Source organism: Ursus arctos, unplaced genomic scaffold (genome assembly GCF_023065955.2).
Source record: "Ursus arctos isolate Adak ecotype North America unplaced genomic scaffold, UrsArc2.0 scaffold_15, whole genome shotgun sequence".
NCBI lineage: Eukaryota > Metazoa > Chordata > Mammalia > Carnivora > Ursidae > Ursus > Ursus arctos.
The window spans coordinates 60,424,870-60,447,262 of NW_026622819.1; the positions used below are offsets into that span (position 1 = coordinate 60,424,870).

At 36.3% G+C, this 22,393-nt stretch overlaps 1 protein-coding gene across 2 annotated transcripts in view; it reads left to right on the forward strand.

The window, feature by feature from the left end:
* Positions 1-19,364, forward strand: part of CPEB4 (cytoplasmic polyadenylation element binding protein 4) — a 62,674-nt gene extending 43,310 nt beyond the window's left edge. For both annotated transcript variants that reach the window (XM_026510994.4, XM_026510996.4), the window contains 6 exons: positions 5,788-5,961; positions 9,120-9,209; positions 9,578-9,696; positions 11,113-11,227; positions 12,300-12,481; positions 14,938-19,364. In XM_026510994.4, the coding sequence (XP_026366779.1) occupies positions 5,788-5,961; positions 9,120-9,209; positions 9,578-9,696; positions 11,113-11,227; positions 12,300-12,481; positions 14,938-15,165 (908 nt within the window). In that variant the 3' untranslated portion in view covers positions 15,166-19,364. The remainder of the gene's footprint in view (positions 1-5,787; positions 5,962-9,119; positions 9,210-9,577; positions 9,697-11,112; positions 11,228-12,299; positions 12,482-14,937) is intronic.
* The last annotated feature ends 3,029 nt before the right edge of the window (positions 19,365-22,393 follow it).

A 22,393-nucleotide genomic window follows, 5' to 3' on the forward strand; every position in this document is an offset into this window, starting at 1 on the left:
GAAACATCCACTAAAATATTTGCTTGTCCCAGAGGAGGAGATTAGTTAAGAGATGCTTTAAAAGAAGGTTAGCATAGAACAACTCTTAATTATAGTTCTTTGGAATGAAAGGAGGAAGATTGTTTGCTTAAGGGTTGGGGGGGGTGGTACACAGAAATCTATGAAAGGGGGGAGTGTATAATGTACCCATGAGAAATGTAGATTATAGTCACTTACTGAAAATGTATATAATGTGGTTCTAGTTACTACAATGAGGAGGATGTTGAAAGATGCCTTTATGAAAAAGAAAATATGAAAACATATTGTAAATTCTAAAGTGCTCTGCAATTGTTAGTCTTAGAATAGTAATGAAAAGCTGAGAGTAATTATTGAAGACCAACCTCAGAATATAGACACAGGAGTTTACTTTTGCGGAAAGGAAAAAATTACTACTTACTGAACATCTGACTGTGTGGTCATCATGTATACATAGGGTATCTTTTGTTATTCTCTCATCGGCTCTCCATTTTTGTAAAAAACTGAGGATTAGGGATGTAGAGAAACTAGAGTCCCATTCTCTGCCCTTTTCTAAGCTCTTTACAAAGAATATCTTTGTCTCATCTTTATTGTATCTTATCAACATTCTTTGAATATTGTACCAACAAGTTAGCATAAACACAAGCCAATGTGACATATGAAATTCTAACCACTAGGCATATATTTAAAATAATTTTGTGACAGTGAGTCAGTCCATTACATTAGGGATTGATTTGTAAGATCATTTAAAATAATTCTTTGCATCTTTGTTGGATTGTATGCCCTGGTCTTTATGATGATTGTCTGCTTTTTGGTTCTTATCATCTTTATTCTTCTGTTAACAGATAAATTTCTTTCAGCCTCCAGCTTTTGACGTATATCTTTTTAAGTATAATTTGACTAATTCCCCTACATACTTTTTTTTTTTTTTTAGTCCTACTGGAAAAAATCAGTTATTTGATAACATCTTTTAATCTGGGCCCTCTCCCCTTGTTTTTTCCAAATAGAATTGCTATCTGCTTTCTCAATTTGAGCGCGATGAGAGGTAGATGGAGGGCCTGAGGTGGGCCGGAGTAGCTTGAGTATGATCAGTCTTTCATTGCCTACTAAAATCTAGTAATATCTTATCCCTCATCTTCTTTACAAAGATGATTAGGTCTTCTTATGTAGGAAAGGATTACTTTCTTCAGTAAAGTGGTAAAGATTTGTGTTACAAGTGTGGCATCATAATAATCTTAAGCCAAGTATAATCTGAAATAGTTGGGAAAAAGGTGCTTAGTATATCTTTCACGTGTAGGATAAAGGGGCACCATTTACCATTTTGTTACTGTCTGGGTTCTGGTTACATAGGTATGTTCATGTTATCAGAAATTCATTGAATTCTGTACTTACGCTCTGTGTACTTTTCTGTATACATGTCATGTCAAAATCTACATTAAAAATAATGTATAGTTATTAACAGCATTATAATAAGTAGAATTTTTAAAAATTAAACACTCTCATTTTGTGTGTTCCAGAGTATCATTGTTTTTATTTTTTTGGTGCTAATTTATATTAATTTCCCTTTCTGATTTGGCAGCCTTTATGGTTGTAAGCATTTTACACCTGTAACTTATTTTCTTTTAATGTGGGAACACATTTCTAGGTAGTTTTCAGAATTTAACCATGAATTCTTTTATATTAACCAGCTTAATTTTGTGGTACAAGATCAAAGTTTGAAAGTACGCATTTAAAGATTTTGAGATTTATTTGATTTTTGCCTTTAATCTGTAGCACTTACTATTCCTGAAACTATATTTATTTTTGATAAATGGAAGCTGTGAGCTTTATGTTAATTTTGTAGCTTTTAAAAGTCTGTTCTTTTCAAATGTTTGTTTTCTTAGAAATCTAAGCAGCATCAATCAACTTTTTAATTGACAGAACCAAGATTTTCAAATCATTCATTTTCCCAAACTCCCTTATCATTGAAGCAGTCATAGGAATAGAATGTTCTTAAGCATCTGTTTTTTACGATATCTTTTGTTTTTTTAGCCTGTGTCAGGTTGACTGAGAAAATACCCCCCCCCACCCCAAATTTAAGACCTCTAGCAAAGTGAAATCTTAGCTGAGGGAAATTTTATGTGGTTTTAATCCATTTGTTCAAGTACTTTGATGAAATTCAATGTATCTAGTAATGGGAGAAAATATATTTTAGTATGAGATTATTTTGGAAAATACGCACATGGTACTTCTAAGTTATAACTCAGTTATAACTGACGTATACATATTGAGCATTTCTCTAGCGGGCTAAGAATTAAAACCCTGACCAGTCTGTATAATGACTTCTTAAAGGTGCTACACTTTCTAACTCCGCAATCTGTCCCAGCTTCCTGTTTGAACACTCCTCTCTAGCCAAACCCTCACTAGGTCCATATGCTTCTGTTCTAGGCATCTTTCCCTGAACATTACAACACCCTTCTTTGCTGCATTGCCAGGCCTGCGATGCTTTTTCTCTGTTTTTTCCTTTTTTTTAATAATAATTTTTTATTTTGTTATGTTAGTCACCATACAGTACATCCCTGGTTTTTGATGTAAAGTTCGATGATTCATTATTTGCGTATAACACCCAGTGCACCATGCAATATGTGCCCTCCTTAATACCCATCACCGGCCTATCCCAATCCCCCACCCCCCTCCCCTCTGAAGCCCTCAGTTTGTTTCTCAGAGTCCACAGTCTCTCATGGGTCATTCCCCCTTCTGTTTACCCCCCCTTCATTCTTCCCTTCCTTCTCCTACTGATCTTCCTATTATGTTCCATAAATGAGTGAAACCATATGATAATTGTCTTTCTCTGCTTGACTTATTTCACTTAGCATAATCTCCTCCAGTCCCGTCCATGTTGCTGCAAATGTTGTGTGATCGTTCCTTCCGATGGCTGAGTAATATTCCATTGTATATATGGACTGCAGCTTCTTAATCCAGTCATCCTTAAGGTCTCAAATGCCGTCCTATCTCCTCCTCAAATGCCACACCCCCCTCTCTGATTCTTTAATGAGAGCCAGTTGCTTCTCCTCCTCTGTTCTTGTTGCCCCTAACACGTAACTTCAGTAGCAGTAGGCATGCTGCATTGTCATGATTTGCTTATGTGGCTGTCTGGCATTTAAGGTTGCTAGTTCCGTGTAGTCAAGGACCTGTGCTGTTTCTCCATAGTCCCTAGCAAGATCAGGCATTTCAGCAATGTTTGTTGAATAGGATTGAGGTAATTGGACAAGCTGGGCTTGTAAGTGCCAGTTTGTTTCAGGGAAGACATTTTCTCAAAAGTTTCTTGATTGGAAGTTTGTACTGCCATTTCCCAAGTATTCAGGGAAATACATATAAATATATTATATTATATACTTCTCTTCTCAGCTGTAACCTACTTGGCAATAAAATGCCAAACCTTTTACTTTTCAGCATTTGGGACATGGTGGAAAATTTGACAAGGGACAAGAAACTTCCTTTGCCTAAAAGGAAATTTATAAATTGCCTAAAGATTTCATTTGTTATGATTTTCTTTATTAGGGATTAATCATAAAGTCATGGTATAAAATTGCTGTTTATCCTGTAGTGGTGAAAAAGTCATGAATTAAATATTGAAATATTTACTAAATATTGCAATATTTACTGAATTGCTAGTTAGCAGGGAATTCTGGGAGCATTTAAGATCAGTATGGTAGGAATTGGTTTAGCTCATGTTACATATTACCTTAGTGTCATACTAGTCTGGATCCTGGGTGACAGTTACAGCCAACTACTTCTCTTAACAAGTAAAAGTCAATACGGCTTTACAGTGTCCTTGAAGAACTTAAAAAAAATAAAAAAGCGTGCATTAAATTGACCTCTCACCATCCAAATTCCTTGTTTTTGAGACATTTACTAGAAAATGAGGAACATAGCCAATTTTTTTTCAGTTTCAAAAGCTGGTAGATGAAATCACAGTTGATTCTTTTGACAATGTTTGAAAGGTTGTTTTTTTTTTTTTTTCTCATTTGACATGCAGCAAGGACATATGGGCGAAGGAGAGGTAACATTATTGTTTCTAACTTTTGAATGTACCAGTTGTATTTGGAGAGGACCCGAGTTTGCTCAATTTCTTACCCTTGTGGGAAAGGAGGGGAGGGGGAAATGCAACGTAGCTTTGATCCATACATACTTTATATGTCATGGTTAAGATTATAGACTTTGTAATTTGAAGGAGTCAGAATGGTAGGATTTGGATTTGAATTAATAATGTCCCTGAATTATACTCAACTTATTTATATCTGAAGATTTATTTCTCCTTTTTCTTTTCTGAAAGGAATTTCTTGAGAGAAGAAAAATTAAAGATCTTTGAAAAGGAAAATATAACGTGTGACTAGTCTCAAAGTACTTGATTATATTGGAAGCTCAATTATACTTGAAAACCTTATGTCTACTTTTTTTGCTAAGTCAACATGATACATTTGGTTTAAAATGAGATTAGCTAAATAAATGACTATTCCTATAAATTTCAAACATTGGGGGAAAAAGCTCTAGAAATTTTAGAGAATTTTAAAGAATCATTTCCTAGAGGTGCCTGAATGAACCTTATTTTTGCCTCCTGTGATAGCTTTGCCTTTTTAAAAGCAAGTAAATTAGATAGTCAAATAGCTCAACTTTGAAATATAAGGGACTTCTAAACATTATTTAGGAAATAATTACCTCCAATTTTATAGTCATTTTTATCTTCATTCTATAACTCTTGAGCTGTAGTTTTGTAGGGTAAATTCATAACAAAAATATACTGTTATTACTTGCGTTTAGTTAGGAAAGTTGAAAGGAAGACAAGTGTGGCAACAAAGGACATGGAATGTTTCAGTAAAGGAAGAGCACTGAAGCTACACTTCTATAGGATCCATTAACAAACCTCTTCTCTAGTACCGAGAGTAAATTGGCAGCCTGAAAAGTGACAAAACAGTGCTTGAGAGATTCTAGTTATTTGTAGCTCTGTGTTTTGCTTGTGATTTCCAAAGTTCATATTTTGTTGTCAGGTAAACATGGGAATAATATTAACCACATTGACATCTCTGGTCTTTTTTGCTTATATATCCTGTATGATAGGATTTTCAAATAGCAAACTTAATGACTAGTTTTTAGAATTAGATAGTACCAGTGGCAGCTGGTAATTAGTCAGCTAAAAGAAAATATATCTTTAGCTTGCCTAAAAATCTTAAATTCTATAAGACTAGACAGTGAGGTTGGATAAGAGCGTTAAATGGGTTTTGGTTATATCCCATTAAGGTAAACCACGATGAGTGCTCACTTTAAAAATCGACTTGTTCATTTTAAGGACAGTCTTAGAGGAAATTGTGTAGGCTGTATTATTTGGTGTTTTAAAAAAAATTTAAGTGATCTAGCATCTTGATAGTCAAATTTAATACTTAGTGTACATGTCTAGGCTGCCTGTGGCCATGGGGCCCTGCTCAGGCAATGCAGTCTACTGCCAACTGCTTTCAAAAGAGTGCTCCCTCCTTCTGTACTTCCATTTCACCTCACTGACATTTCTGGATCCCAGAGGGATAGTTGAGCAGCCTTCTATTTAACCATGTACTTTCTCTCTGACTCCAGTGAGACTTTAAAGTGATGGGAATTCAAGAGCATATCTAAGTGATTTGTTATTCAGTGAGAAAAATAAAAGCCGTTTTATTAAATCTGCCGTTTTCCTTGTTTCTTGTGTAAGGTCAGCATTGGCAAGGAACCTTTGCTCTTAGCTTTTTTTCCTGCTTTCTATTCCAGGTCAGTCTTCACTGTTTCCAATGGAAGATGGATTCTTGGATGATGGCCGTGGGGATCAACCTCTTCATAGTGGCCTGGGTTCACCTCACTGCTTCACTCACCAGAATGGAGAAAGAGTGGAACGATATTCTCGCAAGGTGTTTGTGGGCGGATTACCTCCTGACATCGATGAAGGTATATTTACAAAGAACCATTAATTGCACAGTGCACATAGTAGGTAACTCATACATAGTGGTTGCTGCTATTAAAATAACAATCTTATCTGCCTCCAAGTATTCAGTTTTGATTGCATTGGTCTCTTGTCCTCTTTCTATCATGGCATATAAGATTAGTTTACAGAGGAAGGGGCACAGGACTTTGGGAGCCAGCTGAAGCAAGTGATTGGACTAAATGAAAAGAGTAACTGTCATTGGGAAACCGTCTCAAGGGGTCTCTTGTGGGCAAACATAGTGCTTACTGAGTTTTTGTCTGTGTGCTGCCTTAGCCAGATTCAGTATGTTTTCCTACTGGCTCCAGAAATGTAGTTAATTGAAAATTTGAAATCTTAGATTAAGGATGAACTTTTGAAAAATAAACCCTAAAGTTGTACCACAAGAAAGAAAATCTCAAGAGTTTTATCATTTTCTGAATATTTTTTCACTTAACAAATATTTATAGGCTTTTTAAAAGTCACGCACTGGTCTTAGACTTGTTTACAGTATAACCAAGGTAGAAAGTCTTTGTGTGCATAGAATTTCAATTCTAGTAGGGGAAGACAGATACTAAGTGTGTAATCATGCAAGAAAAATATCCGAGAGTAAGTATTGAAAAGAAAATAGCATGATATTGCACTATTTTGTGATATAACAGGATATCTTCTTAGATTAGGTGGTTAAGGAAAGCCTCATTTTTTTCTTTTTCTTCTCCTTTTTTCTTTCTTTCTTTCTTTTTATTTTTAAGTAGGCTCCATGCCAAGTGTGGAGCCCAATGTGGGGCTTGAACTCATAACCCTGAGATCAAGACCTGAGCTGATATCAAGATTTGGACGCCTGACTGAGCCACCCAGGCGCCCCAAGGAAATCCTCTTTTAGGAAGTGATATTTGAGCTGAGACCTGCATTAGGAGCCAGCCAAAGGTTTAGAGGATTAGTGTTCAGTAATATTTTCTTCATCTATGGGTCTAAGTGACCCTGGTTCAAGTTCAGAATAAAATTCAAGTAGCAGACCATAGAGCAACCATATATCCTTAGTGATGGTCGTCATGGTGGTTGTTTTCTTAACCTCTTTTGTCTTGGTTTCCTAAATGGAAATGGCAATAAACCAATTAATGTTATGGAGAATAGAATAGTTTTCTCTAAAAATCTATAAGGTCTAATAATAAGGTTTAATAACTTCCAATTTAGACTGAGATTAAATGTATTGAGTCACTTCATTTTCCTTAAGATGGTCAAACTTTTGGAAGGTTGAGACCAAAAAAGTTTTCAAAAAGCCAAAGATTGAAATAAACACAGTTTTTTTTTGTTTTGTTTAATCTATGAAAAATTATCTCGGGTGGAGTCTGTGTTGGGATTTCAGGCTAGACTGAATCAGTCTTCATCCTGTTCTCAGAGGACCTAGCTTTCCAAAGTGTTCATCCTGGGCTGACCGTGTGGTCACAATATTGGCCTCTCTAATAAGCTCCTGGGTGTGGCCTGCTCTTTTCTTTGCCTGGAATCCTCATTTTCCTTAGTACTGTGGATTCTTGGTTTTTTGACCCTTGAAAGTCAAGTCTTTAGTCCACATGGTGTTTAATGAATGAATTATATGCTTACATACAAAAAGAGAAAGAAGACTGAATTTTATCTGACCTAGCCTGGAATAAACTCCTTCTCTGGCCCAGATAATCTATATCTTTTTGGAAAATTACTGAGCAATCTTAAATGTGCAATTTCTAAAATCCTTAGGAGCACAGGTAAATATGACTAGTCTGGCAAAGGAGATGGTAAGGTTTCTGGGGAAATAGTACCAAATAATTCAGAACCCAATGAGCTTTGTACTGGAAGCACTAACAAAAACAGAATTAATACCTTGGAAATAACTTGGACAATTTAGGCAAGTAGCTCAGTGTGGTTAGAGGCTGCCTCAAGGAATACTGAAAATGCACAAAACCAACAGAGCAGAAATGCTGTCTTGCAGGCTTTGAGGTAGTACAGATGTAACCGGACCTCTGAGCACCTGAGAAAGTGCACACTCCCAGGAGATGAGAGCCCTGCAAGGTTGGGAGTGTAGCTCTCTAGCAAGAGAGCCCTGGTTGCTGTGCTCCTTTTTCACTTCCTTATAAGAGAGTAGGAGGGCTCCTGCCTGCGTATCAGACAAGCTAGGGGCTCTTTCTTTTCCTGATGAAGGTTATAATTCTACTCCCACTATGCTAGCTCACTTTGCCCAGGAATAATCATTTACGAACCAGTACAACTGCCAGGTTATAGCAATTTTATTCCTCTGTTTACCAGTCTCTCTTACATGAGCTAAATGGTACTGCAGAAATGGGCAGCAGAGCAGAGCAAACTGTACTGTTTCACAATCTGGAAGAAAGGAAAATAGTTCTACCAGCTTGGAGTTTGAACACATCTCCCATCTCTTCTTTTCCTCTGTCCTGCCCTCCTCCCAGGTCTTATCTATACATGTTTACCTACTCTTTCCAGAAGTTCTTTGGAAATTTATTTTCCTATAGTCTACTCATGAGTCTGGTCATGAGGAACTGGTACAGGCTGGGAGTCATCCTACAGAATGAATTGGCCTATATACTTTTAGTACTGTCAAAGATGTAAAAGATAGAAAAGAATGAGACACTGTTCCAAAACTGAAGAATATGGATACGCTAGGGACGGGACATCTAAGTGTACCATGTGTCCTGGATAGGATTCTGGATCAGAAAGGGGAAAAGAGATAGTATTGGGTTAGTTTGAAATTTGGGTAGAGTCTGTGAATTGGGGAGTAATGTATGAATATTGAGTTCCTGATTGGGAGGGTTCCATGGTAGTATATGAGGAAGTGACCTTGCTTTGAGCAGGTGCCAGTGGTTATATTTCTGGGTTATAGAGCATCACATTAGAAAAAAAATGATAGGTAGGTAGGTAGATAGGTTGAATCATGCATACATGGAGATAGAAAGAAGGGCAAAGAAGAAGGAAGAAAGGGAAGGCAAATGTGTAAAATAGTAACAGTTGGGGGAGTCTAGGTGAAGGGGATGCGGGAGTTCTTTGTATTGTTCTTGTAAATAGTAGATGTGAAACTTGTTTCTAAACTACTTTCCCAAAATGATTATAAAAATATTTAAATTTACTTTTTTAAAAATTTTACTTTGTTGTTCATTAGATGAGATCACAGCTAGTTTTCGTCGCTTTGGCCCTTTGATTGTGGATTGGCCTCACAAAGCAGAGAGCAAATCCTATTTTCCTCCTAAAGGTAATTCTCAAGATTCACTATACATGTACAGTGTATCCTTTTATTGTTTAATGTTTAGACTTTTCATAAATGTTTACCTTTGCTGTAAGATTTTCCATTGTTAAACTTCCATTTTCCCAAATGCATCTTTAAAATTTATACCTAATACATACTTTCAGTTCAAATTTAGTTTTACTTTAAAAGATGTTCCAGGATATCAAACTGAACTTAATGTTGATACTATCAGACTTCGGGTAGGAAGATACAAATTTTCTTAATTTTTTTTTTACTCTTTTTCCCTTCCTTAGTTTCAGCTTATACTTCCTTTCTGTTGAAAAATTAGAAAAAAAATTAGGGAACAAATAAGCCTTTTTTCTCCTTTTTATCAGGCTATGCATTCCTGCTCTTTCAAGATGAAAGCTCTGTTCAGGCTCTGATTGATGCATGTATTGAAGAAGATGGAAAACTCTACCTGTGTGTGTCAAGTCCCACTATCAAAGATAAGCCAGTGAGTGCTAACATGAAAATAACGTCTTGTTTTTCCCTTTATCTCTGCTTTGTTTGAAAACCCACAGACATCTTGATGTATCTGTTAATTGACGTGTTTGTAATCTACTTATGAACTGCTGTTGTTGTCAACCTCCTGATGTTGACATTCTATATTATTTACACACATTATTTTTACATTGAATTTTTTGGTCAATTAAAATATTGTTAAGTCTTTACCATGAAAAGATTTAACTTGATAATGCATTTGATAAGATAAAGTAGCTGAATTTCCTCTGAATAATAGAACTCAAAAATCACAAATAGATATTTGTCTGTCTCCTTCCTCTCTTTGATCAAAATTTTACCCAATACTATCCTTAACTTTTTGCACAAGGTATTCTCCCAAAGTAAAATGAATTATGCATATACAGAAATGTATATGGCATACTGTTTTTTCTTTTTGAAAAAGTTTATCATAAAATTTAGTCTTTAGGAATGGTAGCAACTGGCCTGTTTTGACGAATCTGGCAAATCAACAATTTATTATCACTCAGCCAGATCTAGTTTGTTCAGAATGGAGCTGCCTGTGGGTTCAGCTCAAGCAATAATTAATGGAGCTCCTCTTGGCGTCTTGGGATTGTCTAAGTCCGGAGCACTTTTCCCAGAGTTTCCATAGCATAGATTCTTTATACTTGATTTGTTTATGTTCCCTTGCAGTCCCCATAGGTATTTGAATTTGGGACCTCTGGCTTAGGACTTTGTTGATGTGCATATTGGGAATATCCTACTATGAACCCATCCATAGCCTTTGGTATGGGCATTTGTAACAATTAATAAATGCAAACAATTAAAATAAGGTACACGATTCTTGGTTGACTAAAGCAGCGGATACATTGAAGTGTTTTATCATAAGTTTACTGCAGATATCAACATTTTTACTTTGAAATGCTTTTTGAAATAATGCAACAGGTTTGTTAGTATCAGGAGTCGTTTGCATTTGTAGGATTGGGCACATAATCCTCGTTTACTTAGCACTATATTCTGATCAACATCAAATACTGTGCTAACTTACTGTTATGTGGATATTGGGGATTGGGTAGGATAGAAGCCCAAATAATTTGAAAAACAGCTAATTAACTTACCAGTGCTGAAAGACATGTTAGGGATTTAGCTTATAAGACAATAAAAATTGAACTTTTGACTTTGGTTCACTTAAAAATGGTTCACTTAAAAAAATCACTTGGTTTACTCTTAAAAATGAAATGAAGGGTTGGGCTATGCTATGTGTGTAAGTCTTATTTTACAGTTTTATTGATTTATAATGATGTGGATTATTGTTGCTCTTAAAATAAAATACTCTGCAATAATTTTAAACTTATTTCCTCATAAATTGTCTGCATTAAGAATGAAACATTTTGGTTTGTCTGCTCCCTAGGTACAGATTCGGCCTTGGAATCTCAGTGACAGTGACTTTGTGATGGATGGTTCACAGCCTCTTGACCCACGAAAAACTATATTTGTTGGTGGTGTTCCTCGACCATTACGAGCTGGTATGATGAAACAAACAGAAATACCCCTTTACCCTTTAGCATAAGAAATCCCTTATAAAGATTTTTAGGAAAAATTCTCCACAAGCATTGGAGTTAATGTCCAAGAGCGAGAGTTCTAGAATCAAAGTATCGGGGTTCGAATTCATGTGCTCTGCTCTCAGTTAATAGTTGAGTGATGTTGGACAAATTATTCTCCCTAATTTTCAATTTCCGCAGCAGTCAAATGGAGTGTATGTGCTTCATATAGAGTTGTTCTGAGGATTAGATGGGAAAGTGCCAAGTGCTTTGTGTGGTGTTAGTGAGCATTGCTCTCATCATCATCTGGAAAAACCCTTCAAGAGTAGATTATATGTCAAGAATTTCGGGGTTTGTTTCCCATGCCTTCATTTGCTTACCAGCTGTTTACTGAGCTCTGAAATATAGTAGGGTTCTCAACAGTGCATCATGTTTTTAATAGTACTTACGGGAGAAATTTCATCCCCAACTTCAAGTAGAATGAGGTTATTGATATAAGTGAGAAAAATAACATAAAATGAATAAGAACGCAGTTTTAAAATTGTAATATTTCATGGAGAACACGATACATGCATTATTTCAGGTTTTTATATAAAAAATCGGTGAATAGCTAAACTGTAGGGAACGGTAACAAGGATTTGATGGAGATAATCTAGAAGGACCTCCACACAAAGTCTGCCAGTCAATTTTCTAGTGTTCACGTGATTGTTTATATTAAGCAATACATTATTAACTATGAATCTATGGTGGCAACATGGTATAGAGCATCAGACCAGGGTCCCAAGCCCAGCACTATCACTTAACTGTCTGTGCCTTGATTTCCCCAGGAAATTGCTACCCACTTCCTAGGGTCGTTGTGAAGCTTAAGAGAGAACATATGTGAAGCACCCAGCAGAGCCCCTGCCCTTACTTAAAAGATTAAAGATTAATGATTGATTTAGTAATTATTATAAGGATGTGAGCTCAGAATACAGATGAATTGCTTTAGATGGAATCTTTGGTGAACTAGATGGCTTTTCCTGATTTCAAATACCCTCTTTGTTTCTTTCTCATTTAGTGGAGCTTGCCATGATAATGGATCGTCTTTATGGAGGTGTATGCTATGCTGGGATTGATACCGACCCGGAGCTGAAATACCCAAAAGGAGCTGGGCGAGTCGCATTCTCTAATCAACAGAGTTACATAGCTGCTATCAGTGCCCGCTTTGTTCAGCTGCAGCATGGAGAGATAGATAAACGGGTAAGTCCTAGATTATATTCTGGAAAGTTCTAGAAATGGCCCTCTCAGTGTGTCATTACCAAGATTGGAATGGGGGATTTTATATGACAGTAAAATTGGCAGCTGACAGCTATGCCTCTAGGACCAATTAGGTGTATGCTTTGTAATACATCTAAGGATTCCTATGAGTTTTCCTATCCCTTAGTGTTTTGAGTAGCCTAACCAGAATGCTGTATCAATTTACTTGGGGCAATTTAATCTCCTAAGCTATCGCCTCCATTCATTCATTTATTCAGTTAGTCAATCATTCAGTATATATCATTATATCAAGTACAAACACCAATGCCCTTGAGATCCCCTGACCTTTTTTTAAAAATCATGAATACCTCAGTAAGCCCTATTTTTCCAGTGCGCTATGTAACAAATGACTGAATAAATTCACTTGTAGGACTGCGTATCTTAGAAATATTTCATTATAACAGATTAAGTATAAGAAATCATAATCTTTCTATTTGTAGTGTATTCCTCCACCTGAAATTAGGTCTAGTAATTAGCATTATTTTCAGCACTTTAAATTCCTCTTTGTCGGTTTAGCTTCTGAATTAAAAAGCTGGAGAAAACCTCAGAGATAGTGTTCTCCTCTGTTTTCTAAGATCCTGTATTTGAAACTCTGTGTTCCGTTATCCATCTTACTTCTTTGCATTCACAGATTTGTTTCTTATCTTCATGTTTCATGCATTCAACAAATGTTTTAGCCCCTAGGACAAGAAGTCCCTGTCCTCAGGAGTTTGTGTTCTGATAAATATAATTGTATCTTATACCGAAACTACTCAAAGTGTGGCCTGGGTAGCGACTTCCAGCAGTCGATGGTTACTAGCTTGTGGTGAGATAGGAATTTACACCAGAATGTGAATCAGCTACATTAGTAAGCATAATGTTTAGTTCAGCTGACTTTTTTGTTTTTTGTTTTTTCCTCCCTGTAGAAAGACCCTCTTGATGAGAGAAGCAGTGCGTTGATTTATATTCTGGTGTCAGCTCCTTATTTCATGGGAGACTGGCACTTTCATTAGGACTGACTTAGATATCAACACTCTGAGCATTGTGCTCAAAAAGGTCCTTATTGATTGATTGTATTGTGCTGTTCCCAATTCATTATGTAGAAACTATCAAGTCAATAGTGGTTTACACTTATTGCTTATGTTTCATTCCATGTGTATGCTCCTTCAGTGTCAGTCTAAAATACAAGATTCACAATACTGTATTGTGACTCTATAAAAAGAAAGATATAGATTCTATTATAAACACAGGGGAAGAGGGCAAGACAAGTTGCAGTATACATTAACAAGCCCACTTGTTTTTTATGCACACTAAAAAAACATCTACGTCCCCGCAAGCAGTGTCTTCTGCCTTGCTGCGTCATCCCACCGAAGGTGTCGGAGGTGTAAGGTTCGTCATTGGAAATGCAGACTTCATTTGTATTTCTCTGCAATCAGATCTTTGACCAGTGTTCTTGCCACTCCACAGACGTTGTGGAATGGCCTCAGGGCCAGAAGGCTAATGCTCTAGTTTCATCTGCTCTTCCTGTCTTCATGTCACTCGTCGTCTTTTGTTCACCGCCAACCTTTGTCAGAATTCCTTGTCAGAACTGGATGGCACGAGTGGTAGTGATAGCTTGGTATAGGGAATTGAGCCGTGAGTCTCTCCAAGACTAAAAATAACCAACTCTTTTCTCACTGGTGAATTAATAGCCAGGTTATTTTTAATGCTTGAGAGACTCAAATGACAGGTTGGCCTATTGAACACTGGAACAGACCCAGTTTTATAAATTCACCTCTGACTTCTAGACTGAAGTCAACCATTCTTACTGACAAAGAACAAAGCAAGGTTTTGGATTGTGAGTACCATGGCCGCATCTTGTTTTCTCAGAGTTCTGAGTTTGTGATTATAACCCCAGATGTGTACACTGTAAATAGAAACCCTGACCCAGGCTTTATTACAACTTAGAAGCTTATGACGCAGAAGCCAGGCGTCTTCCCTCTGATGTGAATATTGAAGTGCTGTTTTGTGGAACTGGGAAGCTCTTAGTTGGTTTGTTTAAATTATAACTCCACATATGACAAAAATCCAGGTCCACTAATTAAAGTGACGGTTTGTGTCTATAAATACTCTCCTGTGGGTTTAATCTCATAACATTCTAAACAGTTGGCTTGCCTTTTTTATTTCTGGTAGAATCCCATTTTCTTTCGAAAAGTGGCTATTTAATAAGACAGAAATGTAAAATGATGGGTATAAAAGCCTTACCAGGTTCTTAGGAGATGGATTATCTTAATTTCAATAGAAGAGTTATTGACCCTTGTTTCTGGGCAGCCTGGCATAGATTCACTCAGACAGCGGATGGGAATGTACACACCATAGTCCGAGTTGCCTGGGCCATTCACTGAAAAATGTAAACTCGTTTCTTTTATTTTTGATTGCAGGTGGAAGTTAAGCCATATGTCTTGGATGATCAGCTGTGTGATGAATGTCAGGGGGCCCGTTGTGGGGGAAAATTTGCTCCATTTTTCTGTGCTAATGTTACCTGTCTGCAGTATTACTGTGAATATTGCTGGGCTGCTATTCATTCTCGTGCTGGCAGGGAATTCCACAAGCCCCTGGTGAAGGAAGGCGGTGACCGTCCGCGACATATTTCATTCCGCTGGAACTAAAGGGTAACTACAGTGCTCATTTTCAGGCCTCAGAATAAGTGCACTCTTCTGTTAATTCTGACCCCTTCCTCAACCTCTTCACGCTGGCATGTCCTTTTGTAGCAGCCCATAACTTAACAATAGTATAATGAAAAGAATGACCTATAATATAGGTGTTTTGTAGATTCTTGTGTCACTGAAAACAATATGTAAGAACTCCTTTTTCATATTGCCATCGTGTTGCACGGAAGTTTTGTTCTCTTGTTTTGCTGGAGACCAAGAGGATCCAAACTTCCTGTAACATTTTCTTAGAGGAGAAAGAGAAATATTAAAAGAGAAATGAAACAATAGAGTATTTTGGGTTTTTAATTAAATTATTGTTAATAATATAACATATAAGAATACTTTTATTAAAATTAACCATGCACCAATAACACTATCAGTCTGGCCTGACACAGGTTTTCCCCAGAGAAGTGCTTTTGCCTCTTCCTTTCTTTCTTTCTTTTTTGCCTCTCGTTTTTCCGTCCCCCCCTTTTTTGTTCATTTAACAGCAGTGGAGGAAGTTAACAATTATTAACAGGAAAGAGCATGCTAAAGCAAACACAAATGCATGAGCAAGATTGAAGCAGCATTAGAACAAATCGTAAGGGTTTAGAGGCCGAAGAGAATTTCATGACGCCTCGGAGTTACTACCACATCGGAAAAAAAAAGAAATACTAAAGTAGGCAGAGCTAGGTTTACTTTCTTTTCAACCATTTTTAAAACTTCAGAATGTAAAAATTGGGTAAATTTACTACTGAGGGGAGTGCACTTATTTCTTTTTTGAACTTCCTTATCTGGTCACAGCCCCAGGAAACCTACCAAAGCTAGAATTAACGACAACTGGTGGGAAAACTAGCATTTCCTCTCCTGAAGAACAAATGTATAAATTTTATTTTTGATGTTATATAGAAACTCTATTTCCTAATTTACCAACACTCATCAGGTGTCAGCCTTTGCTCTCCATTTTGACGTTAAAAACCAGACAAAACAGACCGGATCTAGAGATACCTCAAGGATATCATTTTTGATTTTGTGTTAGAGTACAATTGTAGCCAAAACTGGACGACAAACCAATATACAAATTGGCTGCTGATTGGCTTACTTGTAGATTTAAAGTCACTTTGGGTATCCTGTAATTTAGTTGTAACATAGAAAATGAAAAAAAAAGTTAAAAAAAAAGTTAAGTAGTTGCAAAGTGTTTTGCACTGTTGAACTAAGTAACTGTGTAAATCTGTGCAAAGGTACGTATGTTTATCTTACTCTTCCTATAAAATAACATTACTGTTTCAGAACTTAGCATGGGACATAGTCAGTGTTTGAAGTGCCAACTTCATCAAGTAATGCATGCTTTATTATAAATAAAATTCTAGCTTTGAAAGGCGTTATTATGTGTTGAACAGTATGCTTCAGGGGTAAATTTAAAATAGTCTCTTGAAGCCCTGGTCATGGAAGTAACTTTTATTTTAATTGACATTCTCTTATCAAATGCCCTACCCACCATTAAAAGGATTATTACCAGTGTGCAAAACGTTAAAAAAAAAAAAAATCTAATGGCAATCTTGCTAGTTGTGCTACCTAACAGTACCATCTTGGATCCTTCAAAACCAAAGACTTGCCCCAGCACTACGGTGGAACCACCTGGCTGATGACCCCTACTGATTATCGTTAGGAAAAGCAGTCCTTTATTTTGAGTACGGGCTTTAATGAACTATATACCTGTTAAGTTCCAAAGGTCAAAATGGAGGCATATGCTGTCTAATGGTCAGACATAGAAAGGGAGCTGCTTTTAAAGAATTCCCTGCAAATATTGAAAGCAGTCATGCGAATGGAGGGTGCTCTTGTGTAGCTGGTCAGGGACTTTTTTTTCTTTTCTCCTGAACTACATAATTCTAATCGAAATGTTCATTTGCCTCTTCTTATTCTTTTAAATGCTTGTAGGTGGCTTGGGGTGTGCTATTGTGCTGTTCCTACTCAGTAAACAGGTGTGATGAGTTAACAAGAAATAACACTGTTTGAGAACTAGCTTTGAATAATAATTTTTCCCTTTGTACATGACCTGCTGAATTTCGGTACAGTGTTTTTGTAGCTAACTTATTTTGTCATGCACATAATGTATATTTGTTATGCACTACTTTTGTATATCTTGTTTTTCCAACAGTGAACATTTTTAGGCACACTTTTCACTGACGGGATATCTCTTTATGCAATACCTCAATTTTTCATATTGCAAAGAGTAGCTTTTTGTACTTTTATTACTGAGAGATCTTCATATACTTCATTTTTTAATATAAATAATTTTAATAAATTTTATTTTCTTATATTCTGCTTTTTATACATTTCAGTGCTCTGCATACATTTTAAATTATGAATGTTGTGCACTGGCAATGCTATTTTAGAGTCTGCAGAGAAGAGAAAGCATGTTGCTTAAACATCCTTCCCCAGCACCAGCTATTGGTGTACCTATAATTTAAGAAATAGTTTATGTAAAGTCACAAATTAATGAAAAAAATTCGCATGAAAATGACAGATAACACTGTAGTTCCTAAAAAGAAAAAAAAAATTAAATGCATAAGCATAGGGTAGAAATTTAAAATAACAAAATTGTCTACAGCTTCTTACTAAGTTTTTAAAATTATTCATAACGCAGACATTCTTGGTGAATGTTTAGCCATTTTTAATATTAATAAATTGATGTTAAGTGTTTGATTCAGAGATGTCTGCTCTTTTAATTATATATAAAGAAAAAAAAATAGCCTGCCGTGGGACAGGTGTGTAATGTTAGTATGCATGACTAATGTAAGAAATTGTTATTCTACTAATATTTACTTGTGATTGTGTGACAAGCGTGTTTACAGATTATTTGGTTACACTTCAATTTACAGGGCATAAACAATTATTATCTATTACTCTGAACTTTATTGATTACATGTCCTTCAGATTACATGGGATTGTAGTTGGGAGTTACCATGTAACTCAAAACATAATTAACATGTAATTAGTTTACAGATTTTAGGGTGTCACTTCAATTTACCAAGCATGTAGTTCTAGCGCACTAGCATGGCACCAGCCATGTACTTACAATGTAGTTACAGAGTAATTACATGGTTATTTTTGCAATGTAAAATAAAGTGTTTCTGATTATTTTCTATGTAAAGGAACCCTCTCCCTTGCCCTTCTGGTCCCCACGCTTTGGTATAATATATATACTTCTCCATACACAGACCTCTGCAGAATGCAAAATAAAACTTGCAGTGAATGAATTTAGCATTTTATGAGAGTGCTGTTGGAAAGACTTGATAATTCACCCCTTTTGTTTTGAAGAGTTGAATCTTCTGTTAAAAGGTGATTTAAAACTTGAATGTGATGAATTGTGGCAAGTTAACTTCAAGTTATGTGCAATACTTATTTCAAACTTTTGAAAGATCTTTGCAGTGTAATTCTTTGTTTTTAATTGCAGACATTTAAAAATGTCATTTTCTACTGTTAAGAGTAATCCTCTTTCTTGCTGGTGTTTCTAAAGAAAAGAATCAGAAATCAATCTTTCTACTAATGTAAATTTGAGATTATTTTTAAAAATGGAATAAAAGAGGTTTTGGTCATTTGCTTTATTTTATTATCTTATTTTAAAGCTACTGTGATTGATAGCATTGTAAGAATTGGGACAATATTGTATTCAACTGTTTTATTTTTTATATTTTTAAAATTTAAAGTATAATTAGTTTTTATAATTTTCATCAGATTTTTGTTATATTTTTTGGAAGTGAAACTTTTAGCAAGTGGGTGTCTAGTTTTTACTAATCCCTAATGTTTTTTTTTCCAGTGTATTGCTCATATTATCAGAAGGAAAAGTTATTTAAGTATGTCAGTTAATTGTACTACTTGGCTGAATTTCCATATAGTTTTTACTGTGTATGGGGAGGTTGTAGTATTTATTATAGCATTTTAAATAAGGGTAATTCATTTTTTATTAAAGTCATTTTCACGTTAAGTTCCTATTTTTGTATGTTCTACTCTTAAGTTATATAACACAGTTCCTTTTTTAAAAGAGTTCATTTGTTGAAGTGCTAGTGGAAAATTAATGTTATTAAATAGTTTGCAAATGACTATTTATACCAGTATGCATATAATTTTTAAATATTTGTAATGTGAGATGTTGAATGAATAAAACTTTTAACTCAGCTTTCTTTTAATATACTTATTTATTGTCAACATAAGTAGATTATGCTTCCATGATTAGGACTGTATCATTCAAAAATATTAGGTATATACTCTTGGGCCAAGGCAGAACAAACTGATAGGAAAAGGTGTCCGGTCAGATAAGTACTAGGGGCAAGTGTGCCCTGCTTATGTAAGTTTGTAAGTGTCGGTGGGCTGCTGTCTTTGATCTGCTCTATTCCTTCACACACTGCCCTGCAGAGTCCTTTTTTTTTCTTTCTTTCTTTTTTTCTTTCTTTCTTTTTCTTTCTTTCTTTCTTTCTTTCTTTCTTTCTTTCTTTCTTTCTTTCTTTCTTTTTCTTTCTTTCTTTCTTTTTCTTTCTTTCTTTCTTTCTTTCTTTTTTTCTTTTCTTTCTTTCTCTCTCTCTCTCTCTCTCTCTCTCTCTCTTTCTCTCTCTCTTTCTTTCTTTCTTTCTTTCTTTCTTTCTTTCTTTCAGCCTTCGGTATGTGTGCGAGGCCTCAGTCAGGATCCAAGCTTAAGGCCAAGTGACCTGTGTAAGGCCAAATGTCCAACAAAAGTAAGGGAACACGTGTTTTCATAGAGAAGGTCACTATCTAAGAGGTTTAGTTTGTGGTCTTTGCTAATGAAGAGCCTTGATTTTTGGCCACCGTGCAAGAGGATCATGGTTTGACTTTCAACCCTCAGTTCCTCCTGAGATCCTAACATCATAGGATATGACCTCTAGGATAATAATCTCTATAGCATGTGAATTGAAAGTACTATCTTTGATTTGGTCCATGAGTCGTGTGGACTACTGAGTATGTGATGTATTAGTATTTACATTTTAAACTGCATTTTCAGACTTTTAACGTAACGATTTATTATGACATAAAGTATGACACGGAGGATATTCTGTTTTGTCAAATTTGATTTCTGTTCTTTCTCACCTTGAGTATAGTATTCTTAAGCCTAGAAGAAGCAATTCTCGTTCTGAGACAAATGGACTATAGAGGTCTTTTGCGTCTAAATTTGTCTTTTCCCAATATGCCGCGCTCTGAACTGTAGGGGGCGCCTGAGGGGCTGAACCAGCAGTGCATGGGATCTCCCAGGGATACCAGGTCACAGAAGCTTTGGCTGACAGTAGCCCAAACTTCTGTTTCAGAGTTCACTGAAGGGCCCCTAAGGAAGCCCCAGGGACATTGGAGATGGGGTTGCCACCTTCGACAACATCCCTTGGCATTCTGGGTCGGTTTAGGCACTTGAAGAGGAAAAAAAAAAAAACAAAAAAAACCCCGAGTAGATTGTGTTTATTTTAGAAATATTTATTTTAGGCAAGTGCCTATTGACTATAAGTGATGTAACAACTAAATCTTGAAATAATCTTGATGTAACAACTGAATCTTGAAATAATGTGTAGGTGCAGTACTTTGGTGTTTTGAATCACAGAATGGTGAATCTGAAAAGGGTGTGAGAGGCCATCTAGGCTGTGTTTCCTTACTCACTGGTAGTTCACCCAAACTTGCCCAAAAAGGAAAGTTCTCTACCCCATTCTTAACAATTAAGTTATTTCATAACCTCTTTTGGTAATGGCTTTGTATCCATACCCAGCTCAAAAGGAAAATAATTATTTTAGGAATTTTTTTTTTTTAAGTTTGATAAATAGTCCCTTAAGGTCTGGTCAAAAGTCATGGGGAAAGTAAATTTCTGATTTTAAAAATTAAAGAACTGTGAAGATGTCAATGAAATAAAAACATTGAAAGAGTAATTCTTTTTCTGAAGTATGTAATGATGGGATGATAAATAAGAAACTCTTAATATTTATTTCACAAATTGTGATCTTCAGAGCACTCAGGTAGTTCTCTACAAGAAACAGACAAAAAAAATTTTAAGTTCTGTCTTTAAATAAACTTAGAAAATAGGGTACGCTGTTTCATAGAAAATCAAAATATGCAACTAGCTTATTAAGGCTTTGAGAAGTTGTACGGTGAAGAAATCTATTTTCTTTGTTTAGAGTGTCTCCCCCCACTCCCACCTAATTTCTCTGCCCACAGTCTCTGATTACAGATAACATGGGATCCCACGGGACATATTTGGGATACATTGCTTTACATTTTGGTATGTTTACTGGCATCAGGAAGTCAAAGAATCTCACTTTGTTTTTTTGTTCTGCAAGGGCTCTTGGTCCTGTCCCTCTTGTCCCTCGCTAGTCATACCCAGGGCTGTTGTCATCGCCCACATTTGACTTTGCAGGGTTTCCACACAGTTGCCTTGCTTCTGACCCCTGCACCATTTCCAGTTCAGCTCCTTAATTCCCCTCCCTCTACTCCCAGTTCCAGAAGAGAGAAACTGCTTTGCAGAATGAACCATCCTGCCTTGCAAAGCTATTTTGATTATGCCACTCCCTGGCTCAGATCAGCCCTTATTTCTCATGAGGGCCACCCCACGTGGTGCTTCAGACAAGCAGCTCGTTTGAACCTGCCCTTCATGACATGCCATCTTTCTGATCATTTATATAATTTCCCTCCTTTGAAAATTTTCCCTTGGAAAGGTCCCCCTGCACCCCTGCTGATGCTCTGAGAATAGGGACCACAGGCTTTGCATAAACTCCAAGAATTCAGAAAATGAACATTCGTGCCCTTCTACGAGCTCTTCGGCAGTACCAATTCAGTCTCTCTTATTAAAGAACATTTTGTTTTGGCATGCCTGAATCTTGTCGAGATATTTTAAGTTCGAATCTTTTTCTAGTCAAGTTGGGTGTCATCGTTGACTGGCTGGAAAAAGTGTCGTATTGTGATCCAGTGTGGTGACCAGACGTGGAAAAGTACAGTTTGTCTCAATTGGAAGTTAAAAATGAACAGTGGCGTCCAAACCCAGTGCATGCGCAAGCCACCAGTGTTTTCTACTGGGTGTAATGTGATGAAGTGTCAGTGAAAAACTGCTGGTGGGTAGGTGGGGGGTGGAGGGTGGTGAATCAGTGAATACAAATGCCAGAAGCGAAGCTTGAGCTTGCTTTATCCTTTTCATTGGAGTTCTATTTCAGTAAGCAGGGCT